Consider the following 20,978-nt stretch of genomic DNA (forward strand, 5'->3'; position numbering starts at 1 on the left):
GGCAGAACCTCTCCTAGTACAGCTATGAGGAAGAACACAAGGCCGGAGCCTTAGCTGGCATTGTGCAAGCGTTCAGCGGAGAAGCACTGGACTCCTGGCTGAAGAGACTGGGAGAGGTGAGATGGAAGAGTCCTAGTGGATTATCTTGGCTATCCTTAGCCAGGCCAGGGCATGACTGCCATCTACAGTAGAACACACTTTTGACACTCGATGGCAGGCTAGGCCACCTTTGGGGAAAGTTGATAGGGGAGCCAGGTGTTGAAGCCAGGATCTGTGTCTACATGGATACTATTTGAGCAAGAATAAACCTGGAGGAAACTCTACAAGAGAGTTAAAGAGGAGGTGACTCCTCCTAGCACACTCTCCAGGGAAAGCTGCAGCTGCCTGGGAGATGACCCAGTGCTGCCGAGGGATCAGGAAGCACTGGGGCTCATTAACCATTTCACGCCAAGTGACACACCTTGCTCTCCCCAAGGGCCAATCCTCATGCAGCTGGGTCCTGCCTGCCTGCCTGAAGTTACAATTTGAACGGAAGGACGCTCTACCTCTAGGATTTGGAAATGCCCATCACCATGGTAATCTGCTGCCAGAAAATGCCCCATTTGACACTGTCAAAGGGGTTAAATGATCACACCCCAAATGCATCCTGAATTACTGTGGGAAGACAAGGACTAGCACCAGCTTGCAAACAAGAGCAGCTATTTCAAACCTTCCCACCCCACACCAACTGCTGATTCCAACAGGCTTAGGGGTCATTGACGGATACCAGACATGATGTCTTGTCCAAGGTGCCAGCTGTGGCAATGGATGTGTGATCCCCACTGGACACCTGTCCTCTACTAACTGAGCTGACTCAGTAGCTCAGACAGTAGCCTACAGTCGTCCCCAGCACGCCTTGGCTCAAGACAAAGGTAAGCCTCCTTTCAACTGGAGGAAGAACCTATTTCTCTCTCCCAAGACCACGTCTTAGCTGCCTGAGGAATCCCAGGTAATGGAGACTTCCCAGAGTTTGTGAGACATTTGGCACAGCCAGCCAGTTAACGCAGTTCCACACATCACAGGCAGCCACGCTGACATTTCCAGACACAAAAGGATAGAGTCATCGGCCCACCAGTCAGATGGGACATGGAGACGGGGAGTTTCCTCTCGCTACACCATTGGTATGAGCTATGCTTATGTGTGCCATGACTGCCTCAGCAACTCACGTCTTCGTGAGCAGGATGCTGTGGTGCTGCGGGTCCAGCAGGTCACTCGCTGGACTGGGCATTCAGGATCACATGACTGCTATATTGGATCTACAGAGCCACCTGCAAGGGGGCAGAGAAGGACTTTTAAATGATCCAGGCTGGAACCTTCTCAGTGAACCAGGACTGATGGACATTTGCAGCCAGACACCTTCCACCCACAGTCCCATAATCCCATTCAGGTTCCTGTGCTGAAGCCTTTGAGGAGGGAGAAAACAAAACAAAGCCAACACCCTCTCAACCAGCTGCATTTCTGAGCGTGACTCAAAAGGTCTCCAGCTCAGTGGCTTTGGTTCAAAGAAGAGTTCACATCCCTTTTCATTCCAGCTTTGAACAAACCCACCCGTTCAGAGTCCAGGTGTAGCTCAGCAGAGGAGAAAGCCATGGCAGGGAAGACAATGCTTCTCAAGCTTCTTGTGCTCACGCCCCCTTTTCCTCAGACTCAGACGCTGCCCCGCGTCAAACAATTCACTGTAATAAAACTGAATCCCCTTCCCTCTTGCTGGTGCTGAGGATGAAGACTCTTGCAGGGCTTTTCCCTATGGGCTGTTCTGCCTGCTGTAGCTTGGCTTAGGAGAGTTCTCTCAACCAGTTTACAGGATGCTGATCAGTGCTTTGGGGTTGGGGGGGGTGGATATAAGAAATAAAGCCTTTGGAGGGCACCTGGGGACATCCTTCTCTAGGGATTATTATTTAAACCAGCAATATAATAATCTCGGCCTTCTAAAGGGGGAGGGAGCACAGAAGGGTGCAGAAGTGCCCCATCAGAAATCCTCACATCCCTCCTCACCTGGCTGTGAGAACTCTCTAGCAGAGTCAGTACTCAGGTAAGAGGAGGCATTGTCCAGAAGTTGGGGTGACAGCTTAAGTCTTGGGAGACCTGGTGTTCCATTTTCTGCTCTGCTATAGACTCCCTGTGTGACCTTGGGCAAGTCAATTAGCTGTTCTGTGTCTCACTTCCCAGGTGTAATGGGGATAACAACGTCGGCCTATCTCTGGGGTGTTGTGAGCATAAATCCATTAAAGTTAAAAGATTGTGTAGCATTCAGATCCTATACGGATGGGGGCCAGATAAGTACCTTAGCTAGGCAATAGTCTTTTTGTCTATCCCTACCCCATAAAAAAAGTCTGAAAACTATACTTTTATAAGTGTTTTTGATTTTCATAGCTCTCCACACCTGAGTAGGAGGTTGACGCTTTTTCAAATGCTGCCAAGGTGTGTAGATTTTTGCAGCCACTTTTGGTACGATCCTGTCAGCTCTCACAAGCTACCCAGAGGGAGGTCAGACCACTTGCTTAGATAGTAGACTTTCACACAACACGCAGGTGCTATTGGTGCTTCCCTGCAAGTCAGTACTGAGCCAGTGCCACAGCATTATGGCAATGGAGATTTCAGGTAAGATGGAGTATGTAAAGAATCGTAAGTGTCAGGATGCGAGTCCAAGAGCTTTAGCCAAATTCCTGCCAATCTAAACTCCCCCTGCAGTTTCAGTTGGGTATAACTCCTAGCTCAAGCAGTTGAGTAATTTTATGCATTCATTGACTTAGATTACAGAATGACACTGGACTGGAGCTTCAGACCTGGGTGCTGTTCCCAACTCAGCCACTGGCCTGTTGGGAGACCGTGGACAAGCCACTTCATTTCTCTCTGCCTTGGTTTTCCATCTGTAAAATGGGGATAATGGTACTTCTCCCTCTTGTGAAGTGCTCTGAGATCTACAAATGAAAAGGGCTGTCACATGAAAGCTAGGTATTATCCAAACACGTCAGACACCTCACAAATATTTCAAAACACAGTGACTCATTGAACCAAAGTAAACAGCAGCTCCGTATCACTTCATGACGTGCAGGCAGCGCAAACAATAGAACGATACCTTGGTTTCCCTATACACATCACCCCTAAGACAATAGTTACTTCCTCAGCAGCCCTTCAGAAAAAAGATGACGGCAACATTACACAAGAGCGGCCATTGTTTAACTGATACTTCAGCTCCACCCCAGAGGCAGCCGCGTTTCAGAACTGGGTAGCAGGTGGAGCTGGCTGCAAAATACTAAGCATTTCCTGTGAAAAGTTCCAAAAGCAACTGAATTCTCATTCCTCCTTTCCCCCCACCCAAGAAAAAAAAATTAGCAGAAATTTTCCTTAAAGAAAAAAAAGGCAATAAAATGGTGTTTGTTGTTGAAAAAGCTGTAAAAGTTCAAAAATTTGGTAACCTTTTAATTTTGTATAAAGGCCATTTGTTAACTGGAAAACAGGTTCCATCCCCAATTTCGCAAACAGCTCTAGGAGCAGAGCTTGATGTTGGCTAAGAGGCCACGGGGGTCGTAGATCTTTGATATTTCTCCTATTCTCTGGGCAAGAGGCTCCTGCCGTTGGTGGGTCTGCTGAGCACATGGGGTTAGGAACCTATGGCTTAGATATGGTCTGTCTTTCTTGCACTCACTCAGGAGAAGCATATGCACATTTCAATACAAGCCCCGGAAAAAGCAATTTTAACTTTCAAGTTCCTACTGTCCAGCCAACGTGCCTCTTTGCCTCACATTTTAACAAGGGAACCCAGGTGTCAATATTACTCATCCATGGCAACAAGCCAAAGCAGGGCATTTGTAAGGGTTTGTACGGGATGGGGGGGAGGAAACGTTCCTGGTGCCAGGATAACATGGCAGAGATTATTATCCTTCTTGCTGCAGGGAGGGAGGGATGGAAAGAGGGTGTGGTGAGAGCAGAGTGGGAACATCAGGGCAGCCATGCTAGAGGGGGGGACCAGGTGTTTGAATGCAGGAGAACTGCTGGCACAGAGACAGAAGGGGATACATGCCTCTCTCCACCAGCTTCCCTCTCTCACCAGCAGCCATGCCTACCTAAAAGAGTAGCAGCAGGTGGCTTCCAAGGTGAACTTGCCCTACCCCTTGGGTTCTGCAGTAGATCGGAGAGCATGGCATGACAGGGGCTGCTGCTCCTGGAGTCCGTGCCTCCCCCTACTGCCCAATGAGGTAGGGCAAAGGCCATACCAACGCTGGGGCCAGCACCAATCAGGGAATCACACGATAGCACAGCAACCCCCCTCCTCCCGCAATGAGCTGGACAGCAAGAGAGGACAAGGCAGAATGGTGTGTGTGTCTGTGTGTGCGTCACCCCCACCCCCAGAAAAGTAGAGGGGAGAATTGGTGTGGATCCCTGGCTGCCTTTGTCTCTCCAGCTCCAAACTCTGTCAGCAGGAAATCAGCGAGGAAGGCGGGAGGCTTGTCAGGAAAAATAATGGGGTAGGACAATCAAGCCTATGATGTCACCCTTCCTGCCATCTGCTATTCAGCAGCAGCTTCGCCGGCCCCAGCCCCCTCCCCCACCAAACACACACACAGGATCATGTGAGGGGGAGCCACTCAGCTGGCGCCCCCCCTCCAGGGACCAAGACATAGTGGTGGTGGTGGGGGTGGGAGCATGTATTTAACACACACTGGACTGATATTGTTCAAAGTGCCAGGGATGGTGCTGCATCGGTTGGCGGGGGAGGAGGGGAAGAAGAGAGAGAAACCCACCAGCAGCCTGTACCTTGAAATAGACAAGGAGGAGGACCTGGGTTGAACAGAGATCCAGAGGGAGCACATACTGTGCATTACCTGAACTAGCCACCAAAGGGAGCTGCTGTTCCACCAAGGCCCAGTGGCTGGTGTAATTCTGTGGCTGCAGACAACAGGGGAGAACAAGCCAACCCGACCCTGTCCAAACCCAGCTGTGGGTCATAGCTCAAGCCTCTCTGGACAACTTACCCGCTGGGAATTCAAACTGGGGTTTATAAACCTCCCTCAGCACTGGAGGGTTCAGATCTAGGGGCTGAGTTTGATCCATTAGAGAAGACCCGGAATTCAGAGCTGAACTTTGGGTTCAGAGCTACCACCGCTGTCATTCAACAACCCCGTCCCACTCATCGGCCCAGACCAGCCACTTCGTTCTGGCGTTACATTCCAACGCCAGCTTCCTCAGACAGATTCCCGGCCGCTCCACCGCACAGTCAGCTTTCATGGACCATTAACCCAGCAGGCTGGACCACTGGCTCATACATAGGACTGGGTCATGGAGTCCAATCCCCGGCTATCAAAGGCAACCCTGTCTTATAATCCTGATCATAAACGTATCAGACTCAGTCTCAACACTAGCTGGGCTGTCATAAACCACTACAGGAATGGTGAGCAGGGTTACTACATACGCAGACGGGCAACAGTTTCTTTGCTGGAAGTGAAGATGGGTTGTTTGTCCTCCTTGGGGCTTGCTCTGTTCACGCTGAGTGAGATGGGGAAGGGAGTAATGGCTAGATTTTCACAAGTGCTCAGCAGCTCCTATTGTTCTCAATGAGAGCTGCTGGGTGCCTTAGGAGAACTGGCCTTAAGTGCATAATGCTCCTTTGTAGGGAATTAGAGCTGGTAAGAGGTTTTTTTATGTATTATTATTTTTTTTAAAGAGTATGTATGTTTCCTGTTCTAGTTTTATGCTTCTAATTTGCAGCCACATTCAATTTCTGCTGCCCGTTCTGCCCATCCATGCCCGCAGCCAGTCCGCATGCCTTCCTTGCAACCCCAAGATCCTGATCCAAGTCCCATTCCCTCCCTCAAAAACCTCCTCTTAAAAGGTCCCCTGCTATCCCATCCCTTCCCCTTTCCCAAGTGCTCTAGCCCCAACTGGCAACAGCCCCCAGCCCCTCCCATCATCCCAACAGCTTTGATGGGGAGGAACAAAGAGGGGCACTGGCAGCTCCTCCCCTCAGCCCTGCTCTGAGGGACTCAGGAATCTTCATCTTAGCCCTGAAGGAGCAATCATCTCCTCTTCTGCCCCTCTGGAAGCAGACACAGAAGCTCCTTCTTTCCCCAAGGAGCCAGTTATTAATAACCACAAATCCCATAAGGCCCCACTCCTCTTGTGGTGCAATACACCACCAGGTGAAATATTCAACACTCCCCAGCTCCCAAACTGAGCAACAAAACTGAGATGCCCAATAAAAACGACAGTGAGCGGCTCACAAATGTAAGGTTTTTTGAAGGGCGGGGGGGGGGGGGGGGGGGAAGAATTTTAGATTGGGGTCTAAAACATGCTCTTAAAGGGACATCAGCGGGCTATAAAGCCCAGTCCTGCTCCTATTGAAATCGATGGCAAACATCACTTTGACTGAAACTACTGGGAGCAAAGTGCATTCTTGACTTATCAGTTACTGCAGTCGGGCTGCTTTCATCAGCCCAAAGTACACTTCCTTAGGAGTGGTGCAGTTCAGAGGCCTGATCACAGGACTTGGAATCTGGAAACCCATAGCCACATCTGCCGCTGGTGCACAAATAGCGCCAACAGAGCTTTACACTGGATTTATACCAGCGGAGGATCTGACAGGAATCCTTGGCTTCCTGGGGCAAGTGGCTTAACTCCCCAAGGGTGCCTTGAGGATTAACTCCAGTGCTCTGGAGGTATAGCATGCTAGAGGATTTTAACGAATGGCTTGCTTGGAAGTACAGCGGAAGAATGTTTGTGTCTGGCCTGGGAAGCACCATGAAACATTTCCGCCTTAAAGGAGGTAAGAAGAGAAGCTAAACCAACAAGTGCTTCCTCTCCCAGCACCGGAGTGTCACTCCCAGGAGATTAGAATTCTGTCTCTCGTCAATGCCCGCATTGCTATGTAAATTACCCACTGGGGGTCTCCTGCACCTTCCTTTGAAGGAACCACTGTTAGAGCTGGGATACTAGACGGATTATTGGTGCGAGCTGGACAGCAATAAAGGGCCATGCATGCCTGCACCAGTCTGAAGTTTGGGTGCCATCGGTGACTTTAAAGTGTCCATTGGAGGGGTGGGAAGAGAGGAGCAATGGGGAGTGCTGGCCCAGCTCCCTTTGGCTACTGCTGTGGGGATTTCCTTGGCCTGGCTGCAGAGATGCTGTGCTCCTGAAGCGCTGCAGGTTTGCAGACAGAAGATTAGGCTCTTCCCTGCTTAACAGTGGTCATCACCCCCATGCACACATGCAGGGCATCAGTGCTGCGTTGCTGCTGCTGCACGTGACCATGCCCACTGCAGAGATAACTTCAGCCAAGGGGAGGGTGGATACACCTCTCTCTCTCTTTTTCTTTGCCAGTTTTTAAAAACTGCTTATTCGGCCTTATTTGCCAGCGGATTTAAGAACAGCTAAATCCGTGCAGGATGAATTCTCTGCAATCCCCTCCAATCCCCGGCCTGAAGCATCAGTAAAGCAGATTGGAGGCAAGGCTCCCCCACCCCACCCCGCAGTGCAAACCTCCTTGATCCAGGCAGGGTGATGTCACCGGCAGCCAATCAGGAAGCCCGTGTGCGCGCGTGCATGGGGAGGGGGTGTGAGGACGCCACAGATGGCTCCAGCTGGGCCTAGCATTTGATTAATCGCCTGAATTACCCTCACTTTGCCATAAAATGAGGCGGGGGGGAGAGAAAAGAAGAGAGAGAAAGGAGAAGAATGAACAGTAAAAGCAGGAGCAACTGCAGAGAGCAAGCCACAAATGGAGAGGCCTCAGGAGAGAGCTTATTGTTAAACGGCCCAGCATACACCTGGGTTAATGCAAAGCATGGGGAGGGAGCAGCCCCACAGACAGAGGGCAAGAGAACAGGGGATGCACTGGGTGGCTGAACAGTTGCTGCTGTTTAGAAATGGGCATATTAGTACCAGGGGTAAATAGGCAACAAATGGGGCCCCAATCGGTTTGGATTTTCCCCAAGTCCCAGAATGCCTCTGTGGGTGGAAGGGGGAAGGTCAGCACCAAACCCCACCAACAGGGCCAACATGGTAGGGACAACCTTTCTGTGGGCAGAGGTGAGGCTCACCCCTGTCCCTTAGCCCGATGGCAAGGCACACAAAAGGAGCAGAAGACTGGTATGGTGCCCCATCAGCAGCCCAGCCCCGCCGCTTACCCTGCATGCAATTAGCTCTCATTGACACGAATCCCACTTGAAAGGATTATTCCCCCCCTTAGCCCCTGGACTCCCAGAGGGACGCCGCTAGCAGGTGGGTTTTGCACAGCTGCTTTTGCAGGAGCTAAGAGAAACGAATGATGCTTGCACCATTCAGTGCGCGAGAAACTAGAGTTGTGTAACAAAGAGAGCTTACAAAAGGGTAAGTGCAGCAGGCAGCTGACCGGCTGCAGGGGAGCGAGGAGATGAACAGCGATCCCGTACAGCAGTGCTTCCGAGCCTATTGGCAAAGTCCACCCTGGTGGGGGTAGGACTTGCTTCTGCCAGCACTGAAGCAGCCATCAGGGCACCAGTGCCATATTAAATCGAGTCGGACCTGAACCCACACAGCTGGGGGCGATCAGAGCCTGATCCAAACTCCGGGGCTCAGCCCAACAAGGGGAATAAGCGAAGGAAAAAGCAATGCCACTGGATAGGAGCGCTGGCGTCCCAAGGGAGGAGGATTACGGGTCCCTGAAGAGGGCTAGCAGTGGAAGAGGGGAGGGAAGAGTTTTTAGTGGGGATTAAGTGCTAGCTACGAAAGGGCTGTGGGGGCTGGTTCGCCAATGCAATGCCCCTTGCCCAAGGCTGACACACCTGTTAGTCTCTCTGGTGGCAGCCTCAGGCGAGGGACAGTAGAGCAACACGAAAGGGCAGCCTCCTTTAACGGCTCAACCCCCCTCCTTGCCACATTAATAGGCAACACCTCTGTGGGCCGTGGACACAGCCAGTGGGGAGGGAGAGGGGGGGAAAGGACTGCTCTGCCTCTGTGAGATGGCAGGGACACAGGCTGGGTTCCCCTCAAAGGTACTGGAATGAGCAGCAGAAGAGTGAGCCAGAAGCCGGCACTTCCATTCTGTTGCTCCATACAACGGTCATGTGCCCTCTCAGGCCAGGTCCCTATCTACTAGGTGGGGGGCCCTAGTGGAAAGGCAGGCAAGGGCCGGATTAAGTACCTTCATCTTGGAGGCTGGCTGGATGAGCTCCGTGATGCAGACTTTGTCCTGCTGAAGCCGCCTCTTGACCAGCTTGGAGCAGCAGATGTTGACAGAGCTGAGGACGTGCCAGGAGTTATACTCCACGAAGGAGCGGCTGTCAATGACCAAGGTGCCCTCTGCCCCGTTCCTCAGGAGGCTGGCCAGCTTCTTAGCATCCATCACTTTGCGTGGCAGTCTGTCCCCGGCCATAACGGGCCCGTCCCCTCCGCGGTGACTGGGAGGAAGGGAGGGAAGGCCAGGGGCAGGGAAGCCAGCACAGATCTCCCAGAGGAGAGAGGGAATGGGATACAGCGCGAGCAGGGCAGCACCTGTCCTGATCTTGCCACGCCGCTAAAGCCCAGGATGCCAAGTCATCGTGCCGAACCTGTTGAGGAGAGGGGAAACCCAGAGTCAGGTGTTATGACAGCATGGGCAGCCCTGGGAATTCACCTGGAAACAAGTTTCCAAGAGCCAAATCCTATCTCAGCCACATGGGCCAACGGCTGAGTCCAATGGGGTTACTCTTGATTTACACCAGGGTAGCCACGGAGAGAACCTGGCGTGGATGGTGGCACTTTCTACATGGAATGTCAAGGTACATTCACCTGTCAGATCAGCCAGCTGGGCAGAAAGGTGAAAATGGAGACTGCAGAATGGAGCCAGGAGTGCTGGTCTTCTAGGTCTCTGCAATACCTGCTGCACTCCCTCGCTACCTGAGTGTATCCCTCCACAGAGCCAGTTCCCTCTCACAGCCTGCCCTACTACCACCCAACAGCTTCTCCCCTCACAAACACACAGAACTTCCGCCTCAATCCCTCTCTTCCTCCCCCCTGGGCCCCAGAAACCCAGTTGAGGGTACGGAAGGAGGCAGCTCAAAGGAGAAGGATTCAGCATACTGGGGGGGGGGGGGGCAGTTTCGTTAAACACTGTAACCAGAATCTTTTCACTCTCCTGATCACCGCTAGCCCGGCGGTGGTCCCACCTGACTCTGCCTGGGGCCAGCTCACTGAAGCACACTGTCAGAGGCAGGGCCCGTGTGAAGGGCAGCAGCCGTGGGGCCCCGACCACCATGAGATTAACAAAGAAGTTAGAGGGATGTGGACCGGTAAAGCCCAGCTCATGACCCCCTCGTCCCCACCCTGTAGCTGGCTGCAAGGGGGTGCTGGGTTCATAGCAAGTGCTCTCCCTTCCTCCAAGGAAGTGAAGTTATTCAGCCCAGCAGCCTAGCTCTCATCAGGAGCACCCCTGCGGTGACCAGCCAGCATAAGCCGAAGGCCAGCACACAGCATGAGCAGCTTTTGCATTACCTAAGTCCTGGGGCCCCAGGGTTGGAAGAAGCAGCAGCCCAAAAAACTTTAACACAAAGTTAACTGGGGAGATCAAGGGGGTTTGAACCCAGCACTTGTGCCAGAGTGATTAGCTATTCTGGGTGCCTTAAAAGCTAATCTTTTCTGAGGGTGGGCGCGCAACACCTGCTGAAAAATGGGGCCCTTTCAGGTGTCTAAACTCTGTGCACCCACAAATCACTAGCAGCTTCTGAAAATATTGGACTCTGAACATTATTCCTGGCTCTGATGCGCTGTATAACCTTAGGCAGGTCACTTAGCTGCTCTGTGCTTCAGTTTCCCCATTTGCGAAATGGGAATACTACTTCACTCTCCCCCAGGAGTGTCTTGGAGAGGGGCTCATTAGTGTTAGTGACGTGCTCAGAGATCCTCCATGGAAGCTTCCGTAGAACTGCTAAGTGCTCTACAAAGCCCAGAACTCAGCATCTGGAAGCATTCTGCTCACATCTGCAGGATGTCTGCCTGGCAGGCATAGGGGAAAGGTTCAGGCCTCTTCAGTTTTAATGCCCCGCATCACTATAGGACACAAGGAGAGCCATTCAGAAATAGTAACCAGGTTATTATAGTGCAGACCACATTGTATAGAAAACCCACAGGCCGTATCAGGGCAGCCCAATGTGTCTGAGCTGGGAAAAGTGAACACCACTTCTAGAGGGGCCAGTTCAGGGCAATGTCAGGCCCACTGACTTTCTTGGAGCCAGGATTTGTCGCAGAGACAGTAGCAGGCAGCGCAATCACACAAAGGATGCCGGTTGTTCTCAGCTGTTTCCATGTTCTGATCCCTCTCTTCCCTCCCCACTGGAAATCCATAGAACATCAGACTATTCACATTTTTCCACACATAGCATTACTCCTATAGAAGAGCCTTTCAAATGACAACTGGTACGTGAGTCCAGACACACAAAGAGAAGCATGTAGACTTCCAATCCAAGTCCCAGCAGTGAAATGGTTAACTCTGCCATCATTTTAATGGTAATAACCAGCTTTGATGTCAACTCCCACTCAAAGCCAAAAGGAGGGGGAAAAAAAATCACTCTTCCGCTGCCGCTGCTACTGCTATTTCAGTCTTTATTGTTTATTTGTACCATGTTAGCTGCAGCATCCAGTGGTCCCAAGCGAGAACAGGGCCCCATCATGCGAGGCACTGTACTAAAAACATATGGTGAGAGAACATCTCTGCCCCAAGGAGCTTTCCATCTCAGTAGACAGGACAAAGACTCAATACCACATCTATTTATATGGTGAAGGCCCTTCCTCAGCCAGGGGGAGCGAGAGAGAAATCCCGCTCTTTAAAAGGTAAGTGATTCTAGAGAACACAGTGAACATCCAGAAGGACATAAATCCTTGGAATATGGTTTTTTTTTCCAGCATCTGAAGGCTTCTGTTAACCCTGCTGATGAGCAACCCTACAATAATAAACCCCCTCTTCTGGGCACAGAAAGATCCACACCCCAAAGCACTAGGATCTATACCCCCAAACCTCCAGTGCCAAGATTCATGCTCCCAGTCTCAGGACACAATAGAAACAACACACCAAAAAAACCACACACACACACACACACCCTACCACCCATCGCCATATTAAATTTAGCTTAAAACCCACCAGGAAATGATGATTATGGACCCCTTACAGCACAGAAAGCTTCTCACAGCTTTGTGCTATCGTCCCCTGTACCACTGTGCGCTGGTATCGCTTTATATCTCAGCACAAGGATTCCAATCAGAGCTCAGCTACCCCTTCCCGTGGTCAGCTCACAATCCCTCCCCACCATGGCTATTCAAACACTCGTATTTTTTTCTTCTAGGGCGGGTTTCAAAAATTGAAACAGTTCTAATTAAGAGGCCTGGGGGAGGGGGAGGAGGGAAGGCTGGCTCCTGCTGTGATATGACACACCTCATTATGCAGTAACAGCCTCGCTGGAGACCCCCCCGCTGCACTTGGGTTATAGAGCATGGGCAATCAGAAAGGATGCAAATTAGCCAGCTTTTGCTAGGTTTCTCTCCCCCTCTCTGTTCCTGTCCCCACTCCCTTCTCCATCAGGGAATGCAAGCTGCCAATTCCCCTCCTGATTCCTCAAACGCCAGCCAGAAAAAATAGGAATTGGAAGAGAGAGGCAGACAAAGAGGTGGAGATAAGGTTCAGAGAGAGGGCTAAGTATGAAACACTGGAGTGGGATGGAAGGGTGATCCAACAGAGATGGGAAAGGGGGAGAAGGCTAACTTATTATCCAGGGAGATAATAGGATCCATTCCCCTCACTCTCCAGACTGCGAACAAGGGGTGGCTTTGGGGTTTTCAAACACAATCAGAGAGGCCTGGGGAAGATAACAGCCCCTTTATCTCCTAATTGCGCCAAGAAAAGCCTGTTTGGAAGAGGTTGTGCGTGGTCAGTTCTGACAGGCGAGCAAGCGTTTAGATGGACAAAGCCAGAGACGGTGGGGAACATGACGCAGGGAAAGGCAGCCAGGCCCGACCTATAACCCCCACTGCCCCTGAGAGGACTCTGGTGTACACAGCGGCGTATTATCGCCTAGGCCAACAAGGCCAGGCCTAGGGCGGCAAATTTGCTCTTGCCTCCTCCCCAACTCCACCCCTTCCCCAAATCCCCGGCCCGCCTCCTCCCCCAGGCGCGCCGCGCTTCCCTCCTTCCACCTCCCTCCAGGCTTGCCACGCTCGGAGGGAGGGAGAAGCGAGTTGCAGTGCGCTCGGAGGAGGCAGAGCAGAGGTGAGCTAGGGCCCGCGGGCACGGGGAGTAACAGGGGGCCGGGAACCATTCCTCGGCCTGCCCCAGCTCACCTCTGCTCCACCGCTGCCGCCATTCCCTGAGCGCGCCGCAACTCCCCTTCTCCCCCGTCCCTCCCAGGCTTGCCGCGCGAAAGCGCTGGGAGGGAGGGAGGAGAAGCGAGTAGCGGCACGTTCGGGGGATAGTGGAGGTGAGCTGGGGCCGGCGGGCACGGGGAGTAACTCTTGGGGGGGCGGGGGGGCAGGGAACCACTCCCTGCCCCAGCTCACCCCTGCTCCACTGCTGCCATCCCCCGAGCGCGCCACAACTCCCCTTCTCCCCCCTCCCTCCCCGGCTTGCCACGGGGGAGCGGAGGTAAGCTGGCGGGGGAGGGGGGGCGGGGTGCAATTTTTTGACGGCCTAGGGGCGGCAAATTTCTTAATCTGCCCCTGGGTGTACACAGGTGTGTGCTCTCCCCACACTCCAGCTCTTCCAAAACGAAGGCTGCAAGGACAGCCCAGCAGCTCAGTCCTGACACCATCCCTTGACACCTAGAGAGTTGTTTATTCTAGTGCACTCCCATCCCAGCCAGCATCATGGGTGGTAGAGCGGTCTATTGGATAAGGTAGCACTACACTGGGCCATGGGACTCAGGAGAGCTGGGTTCTTCTCAGGGCTCCACCTGTGACCTGCTGTGCGACCCGGGGCAAGTCATCTCACCTCTCTGTGCCGCCGCCTCCTCCCCCGCCCCCACTCTGTCTTTGACTGTAAGCTCTTTGGGGCAGGGACTCTCTCTCTACATGTTTGTAGGGTGCCTAGCACAATGAGGTCACAATCTCAGCTGTAGTCTCTGGGTGCTAAGAAATACAAAAAATTAAATTATGCCATGTTGTGACGACAAGGTGCCAAACAGAGACACTGGCACGATCCCTGATCATGTATTCCCTATCTCCCCACAGAAATGGACACCAGGAAGCTATCCACTCGGGCAGGCATCAGGGCAGCCTCCTCTTTCAAGTGAGGTTCTGCTCTGGAGAGAGACTATGCAGAAGTACTGTAGATCTGCTTCCTGTATGAATTCAGAATCACATCGGCTGACTTCATTGGACTACAGCACATTTTGACAGCTTTATTTATTTTATTGCAGATAGCCCTGCAGTGTCGGTATTGCTATGGGAGAGTGAGCTAAAGTCTGCTCCTGCTGAAACATCAGACTAAGTTCCATTTGCAGAATCTTTATTGCTAGTGATGCAGGAACCAGAAAATGCTGCATCTCTTCACTAATCTCCCCCCTTCCCCGCAAGCTTCCCACCATTGCTACCACCTGGTTCAGCTGTACAGATGGTAACAACAGCAGTAGTGCTAGCACAGACATAAACTCCTGGCACTAGTTATTAATATTGCAGAAACACCTAGGAACCCTGATCAGCAATCAAGGCCCCATCGTGCTAGGCACTGTACACACAAAACAGAGTTCCTGTCCTGCCAACCAGGAAGTAGCAGAAGGGGCGGTCAGTGTTTTACCACTATGCTGTGCAGCCACAATGAGAGCGTGTCTCAGTGACACGCTGGTAAAAACACCAATGGCTGCTATCTGCTCTATGTTATTGCTCACAACCTTGCCAAAGCCAGTGGGGCTACACTGTCCAGTGGGGACAGCAATCGCAAGAAAGTGTGAGGGAGGCATGCAGGGAAAACTAGTAGAGCCAAGGCCAACAGAGCCCAGCTTGACTCTCACATCACAGGCTGGGCTTGGCTTGGCTTGCAGGGCTGGCAGCAAGAAGAGAAACATTTTTACTTGTAAACGAAGGATATTTGGTCTACAGTCACTGAAAGACACTGAGCCGGATACCCTGCAGTGCTGTGGTTTAGAGTCTCTCTTAAGAGTACAAACAAACTTTAACATGAAGTTAACTGGGGAGATACCAGGAGAGGCGAAATAAGGGAAGTGTCTTCTTCCTTCTTGCCAACTGGGTCAAAGTGAAGGAGCAGGAATGGCTGGTGGATGCTGCTGAGCAAGGTCCAGAGAGGTCTCCCATTACCTCACCCCCATGACAAAAGACCACAAGCTCTAAAGGAGGGGAAAAGGTTAACCTGAAACCTAAATTGGGGTTTCAGAAACAAAGCTGTGTCCCTCTCTTATCAGTCTATTAAAGCTGCCTTAATCTTCTTGAGCATTCCTGAAGAACATTACCATAATCCTTTAATCCCACGTCTCCCTGAAGTGCCTGTAATGAGGAGATGGGCCACAGGCTTAGCTGAATGGGGACAGCAAAGCAGGAGGCGCCATACTGCTGCTCAGGGACAGAGACAGCTTCATGTGTGCCTTACGCTCCCCATGCACCCCCCATCTCAAGACAATAGGGCAGACTCATCACTGGCATGCAACTCCATTGAATACACATCAGAAATCGCACAGGGGTCAGCACCAGGGGTTTAACCACACACAGCAGAGCGTGTCCTGCAATGCAAGCCCAAAGTGGGGGCCAAACATTTCTATGCAATAACTTAGAAACACTAGGCTCCCTGGGCCTGAATTGTGCTGCCCTGAGCCCTGGGTGCTCATTTGCTCAGGTGCACAAGTGGCTATATCCAGTGGGGGAAAATGGAGAATCAGGCCCAGGGTCTTCGGCTGCCCATTCAGGTCTCCAACTCCCCTATCAGCCCTCATATCCCCTCATTACACCTTAGGGTTCAGACTGCTTCTTTTTCCTGCCGCTGGTGCAGGACCCTCCAGAGAACACCTTTCACAAATTACAGGTGGTTTCTTCAGGGAGACACCTAGCCAGGAAGCCTCAAGATGAGAGCTGTGGGAAATCTTGAAGAATGCCAGAGAAGGTGGTACCTGGCCTTCAGAACGTGGAGTTGGGTGAGGATCTCCAGCCAATAGGCAGCCATCTGTCCTCATCCTTCTCCCTCCCCATAAAGGGCCCTCAGGCATGTCCCCGAGGAGGGGCAACGTATGGGCAGCTGCATTCAGACAGTATTGGCCCCCATACCAACATCCAAATCAGATTATTCCCCCACAATTGGAGTAATCAACATCTCACACACCCCTGCATATAATATAGCACAGCACCCGTTCTGCACCCACAGTCATACACACTTAGAGAAGCCATGCAAAGGTTCATGCGCCCTAGAGACGCACCTATTTTGGCAGGCTCGGCAAGCACATAGGAAGCTCTGGAGAAGAACAGAGCCAGAATTCATCCCTGTGCTGTTGCAGAGGCAGAACTCAGCCTCTCAGGTCTGCTCTATCTTGCACTCTGACTGCAATTAGACACCAATGGGCCGCAGCAGCGCGCACACACCCCCACCCACCCACTCGGTATAGCAATGTCTTGGCCACTCCTGCCCTCAATACTTGACTCCCGCTGGCTGCCTCAGAATGCTCCCTGCACTAGGCCTCCTACTGGGGACATGTGCCTAGGAAGGGTGCTGAGCTGGCTCCTGAAGAGGGTCTCACACTGGGGGATGTTAATGAGGGGACCTCTGCAGATGTGCTGGTGTAGCAACCATTAACCAGGCCCCAGGTAGCCAGTTTCAGGTCACCGAATTGCTTTGCGCTAGCACTTGTGCCTCCGTGATGGCTCTTCCCTTTAGTACACTGGTCTAACTCAGGAACTGCCCCTCTTGCTACCTTTGGCAAGTCAACTGCGGCTTCTGAGAACAACACCCAAATGCCCAAGTAGTAGTGGGTTCAACATTGTTTGTGCCCCAGCATGTTTCTGGCCCTTTTGTTTCTGCTCTCCCCATCCACTCCTGCTCCCTTCCCTGGTGTTTTCTGCTCCCCTTTGTTGTTCCTGTAAGTCCTAAATATAGATGGGAGCAGCCAAGGCTCAGGGAAAGGGAAACAATCTGAAAGAAGGTTAACTATACCTCGCAAGGCCAACGACTAGCTCGTGTTTCTCCCTCTATTTTCTCTTCCCCCTTCCCAGCCAGTAGCAAGCAGAAGGGCCATCTACGGAAAGGGCTCATTCACACGCTGCTTTCTACCTTCTACCAGAGATCTCCCATGCCGGAGAACCATATTGAAATGCCAGAGACTGTTGACTACCATGGGTCCAACTTTACTCCCATCAAAAGCAAAACTCATATTGACTTTGATAGGGGCAGGATCAAGCCTAAACATTGGACATTACGTTAAAGCGCTTAGCTCGGGCAGAAGCAGCAACAGCAGATAACTCCAGCCTGGATGTAGTGCTGGAGAGAATACTGGAGAATATACTATAGGGGACAGTCCTGCACTGGGTGGACTAGACAGAAAACAAGTGATGGAGCAAATTGTTTTCCCCATCAAACACGGTCAGTGCACATCTGGACACAAGGAAGCAAAGGGGCAAGGAGAATACCACCTAGCTCTTTTCATCCATGACCTCAAAGTGCTGGCTCCAAAAAGTGGTGAGTGGGCTGTGCTAAGGTGCATGTGATGAAGTAGCAGATGTGTAATGAACTAAAGATCCTGAATGAAACTTGGAAAAAGGCAGTTGTATTCTGGCTCTCGGTGGGAAAACTGAAGCACCGAGAGCTGAAGCGATTTGCCTATCACACAGTGACAGAACTCAGGTCTTTTCACCCTCTGACCAGCGCCGTGCCTACCCACTGGGCTAAGCAGCCTCTCAAGGTGCGCACAGGGCAGGTGTTGACAGAACTTGTCAGTAATTCTTGGCTCAGCCATCAGGGACGGCAGGAGATTATCTGCCGGAAGGATTGCTGAGAAAGTAACTGTCAGCTTATGGCCTGAAACACTGGCAGGAGCATTTAAGCTTCAGAGCTCTCCAGGTGCTTATTAAGATGTAAATTCTGGCACCGTTGCCAAGAATCTCCTCTCCCCCCATCCCTCCTAGTACTTAGGCACTTAGCAAACCCCTCTGCCAGCTCACACTACCTGAGGGATCCCTAAATCATGGGACTATTACTAATTATTAGTATTTTGCAGCAGCAATCAGAGACATGGGGCTCATTAACAAGTTAGCACCTCTGGTTTCCACAGCAACCATGTAGCTGCCAGGCAACAGCTGCGTCTCAAGCCCCATGGAGACATTAACTGGGTTTCTCTGCAGTAAAGGCACCTAGCAAGCAGCAGGAGCCTTGGCCCTGTCTTAACTGCACTGGCACTGCCAATGTGACTCCAACCAGCCTCAAAATCTGCTTGGGTCGGGAGGAGGGAGGGAGAGAGGAATGCCCCGACTCAGATTTGAACTCACAGAGAGGACTACAGGCTGCTTCCACCCCCTTTGTCACACATCAGCCTACAGCCTTTGCCCATCTGCAATTCTCCTTTTTGCTACTGAGGCTAAACATGTACAACCTAGGTTAAAGGGCAGTTGCGGCTTCTGAGAACGACACCCAAACGCCCAGCCAGGACGGGGCACGTTAGGACTATGGGGTGGTGATGGGAGGAGGCAGCATCAAGTACCACTGCTAGGATGGCCCTTGGAGATTTATCAGCAGCCAACTTGGGATGCCCTTTAAAAAGAGATTCAACATCACTTAAATGACTCTCCCTTTCTAAGGGGAGATTCCCTGTAATTAACATATCCCGGGTGAGGATCCTCGTTTGCGGAACCTTGAAACACTGTCACCAAGATCTGTCAGCTCAGGGACAAAAATCAACTTAGCCTCTTCAAAGGAAAGGTGGGTAATGAAAACAAATGGCCATTAAAAACCCACGGATGATATTTTACTTTCCCAACAAGATAAAATGACTTGCCTCTAGGTTGCGTAAGGGATGGATCCCTCAAAAAAAAAAAAAAAGAAGCCTGATGGCAGGGAATTGCCTTTCCACCTCAAGCATTAGGATAACTACAAGAGAGCAAATCCCCATACAGGGATAGGTAGGTACTACAGTGGGACCTAGAGACCTCAGCCCAGCTCAGGGCCTCATAGTGCTAAACACTGTACAATATATATAGCAAGAGCTTACAATCAAAACAGATCAGATCAGACAAAGGGTGAGGGTAAGGCAACCTGCCCAAGGTCACACAGCAGATCAGAGAGATCTGGGAAAAGAAGCCATGTCTCACAGTCCAATGCCCTATCTAACCTTGGAGAGGATTCTCCCAGGAGAGACCGACGGGCAGAGGAACCAATACAGAAAGGAGAAACCACCACGCTATCTCTCACTTGAGACTATCTTTCATTTGGTCCTTTGTACTGCCTGACCTCCTCCACCTTAAGACCAAGGCCAAGCACAAGTTGTAGTGCTCTCACTGCAGCACACCAGGTGTGCAAACAAATCTCAGAACACCTTAAGAAGTTTGGAAGGGGAGCTTCCATTTTTGGCTCAGCATGGCAGCCAGCACACCTCTTGAACGTACACAGGCCCAGGTGCTTGCTGGATCTCTTCCCCTCCCCTGTTTCCCCATGTTGCTGCATTTCTTCTTGCTTTATAATTTAATTCCCACCCCCAAGTCTTATAATGGTTTCTTTCTGGTGTTTTAATGCTGGCAGGGACGCATGGTGGGAAACTGAAGCCTCCTGGGCTTTACATATGCCACTCTCTGCTGCAAATGGATCATGGACCATCTAGATCTGTACTTCTAAGGTTTGAATTGTGCACCAAGAACCACCAAATGGGCAACACACATTAGCATTCTTGGACGTTGGGTTTTCTGTAAGAGTCTCATTGAACCCCTAAGTCCAAAAGCACAAGAGTATTTCTGGTCATCGGATGTTACATGCACTAAGGAGTTCGAATCTGCTCAGTGTGATGAATAGTGCATCAAGCACCACAAAGAAGTGGTGGCAGAGAGGCCTGTCAAAAACTCTGGCACATACTTGCATAGGCGCAGGTTTTGGTCTGAGACTGGGGTTTTTATGGACTACCTCAAGACTTGCCTCAAGCACCTCAAGATGAGCTGAGCTGTAGACTGTCAAAATCTTGAGATACCACTGAGCAGACAAGGAGTGCAATGGGAGAAGGAGGATGAGCCCTCTCCAGACAGGCTATAAGAACATGTTCCATGTGTGCCCCTTAGTGGCCAATGTAGAGTACACATTGAAATCAGAAGGGTACGGGATCAGGCGCTGCAGGGAGAACAGGGTATTTAGTGGGGGCCTAGATAACATGCCCCCTGCAACGTGTGGCCATAAAAGAAGCCATGATCTTGCACTGTCTAGAATGGGAAAAGCCCTTCCTGTGAACAGGACACTCATGTTTAAAACACATGACAGCAGAGACCCTAGGGTTTGCCATGACCATGTTTTAACCACAATTGTCCTTGCCCACGCTCAGGGCAAAGCTTCCTAGAAAACATGGTAACTAGCACAATGTTCTAACACAAGGCTCTCCCCACACTCAGAACAATGAAGTCCCATGTCTCAGAGCTGAAAGCACTTCCTACTCCAACCCACTACTCACACACCTTAGCTGGGGTGAGGGAATGGGCTACACTGCAGTATTTGTCCTGTGCCTGTACATATCATCGTGAGGGACAAAGGTAATTCAGACTTACACTTCGGCACTTCTACTATACTAGCTCCCTAATGCTTGATATTTGACAAGCCCCCTGCATCTCCTTTGGGTACCCACATGTTATCAGAGGTGGCAATATCAGGGTTTATCTTGGAAGGTTTCAGTGGCTTGATCACCATTCTGCAATAGGAATGGTTTGATATATTGTGGTGAGACTGGCCTATTTCTCTTTGTCGGGGGCCCTGGACACCCTAAACGTACACCGGATAAATGTTCAGCCTCCTGGGAAAAGGATAGCGCAATGTTCTGTTCATA

The 20,978-nt window shown here is 51.3% G+C and overlaps 1 protein-coding gene across 1 annotated transcript in view; it reads right to left on the reverse strand.

The window, feature by feature from the left end:
• The window catches only part of DUSP8 (dual specificity phosphatase 8), an 80,648-nt gene that overhangs the window by 50,417 nt on the left and 9,253 nt on the right, over nt 1-20,978 (reverse strand). The window contains exon 2 of the mRNA XM_054027949.1: nt 9,158-9,563. Within this exon, the coding sequence (XP_053883924.1) occupies nt 9,158-9,388 (231 nt within the window). The 5' untranslated portion in view covers nt 9,389-9,563. The remainder of the gene's footprint in view (nt 1-9,157; nt 9,564-20,978) is intronic.

This window comes from Malaclemys terrapin, chromosome 4 (assembly GCF_027887155.1).
Source record: "Malaclemys terrapin pileata isolate rMalTer1 chromosome 4, rMalTer1.hap1, whole genome shotgun sequence".
In the NCBI taxonomy this organism is placed as follows: Eukaryota; Metazoa; Chordata; order Testudines; family Emydidae; genus Malaclemys; species Malaclemys terrapin.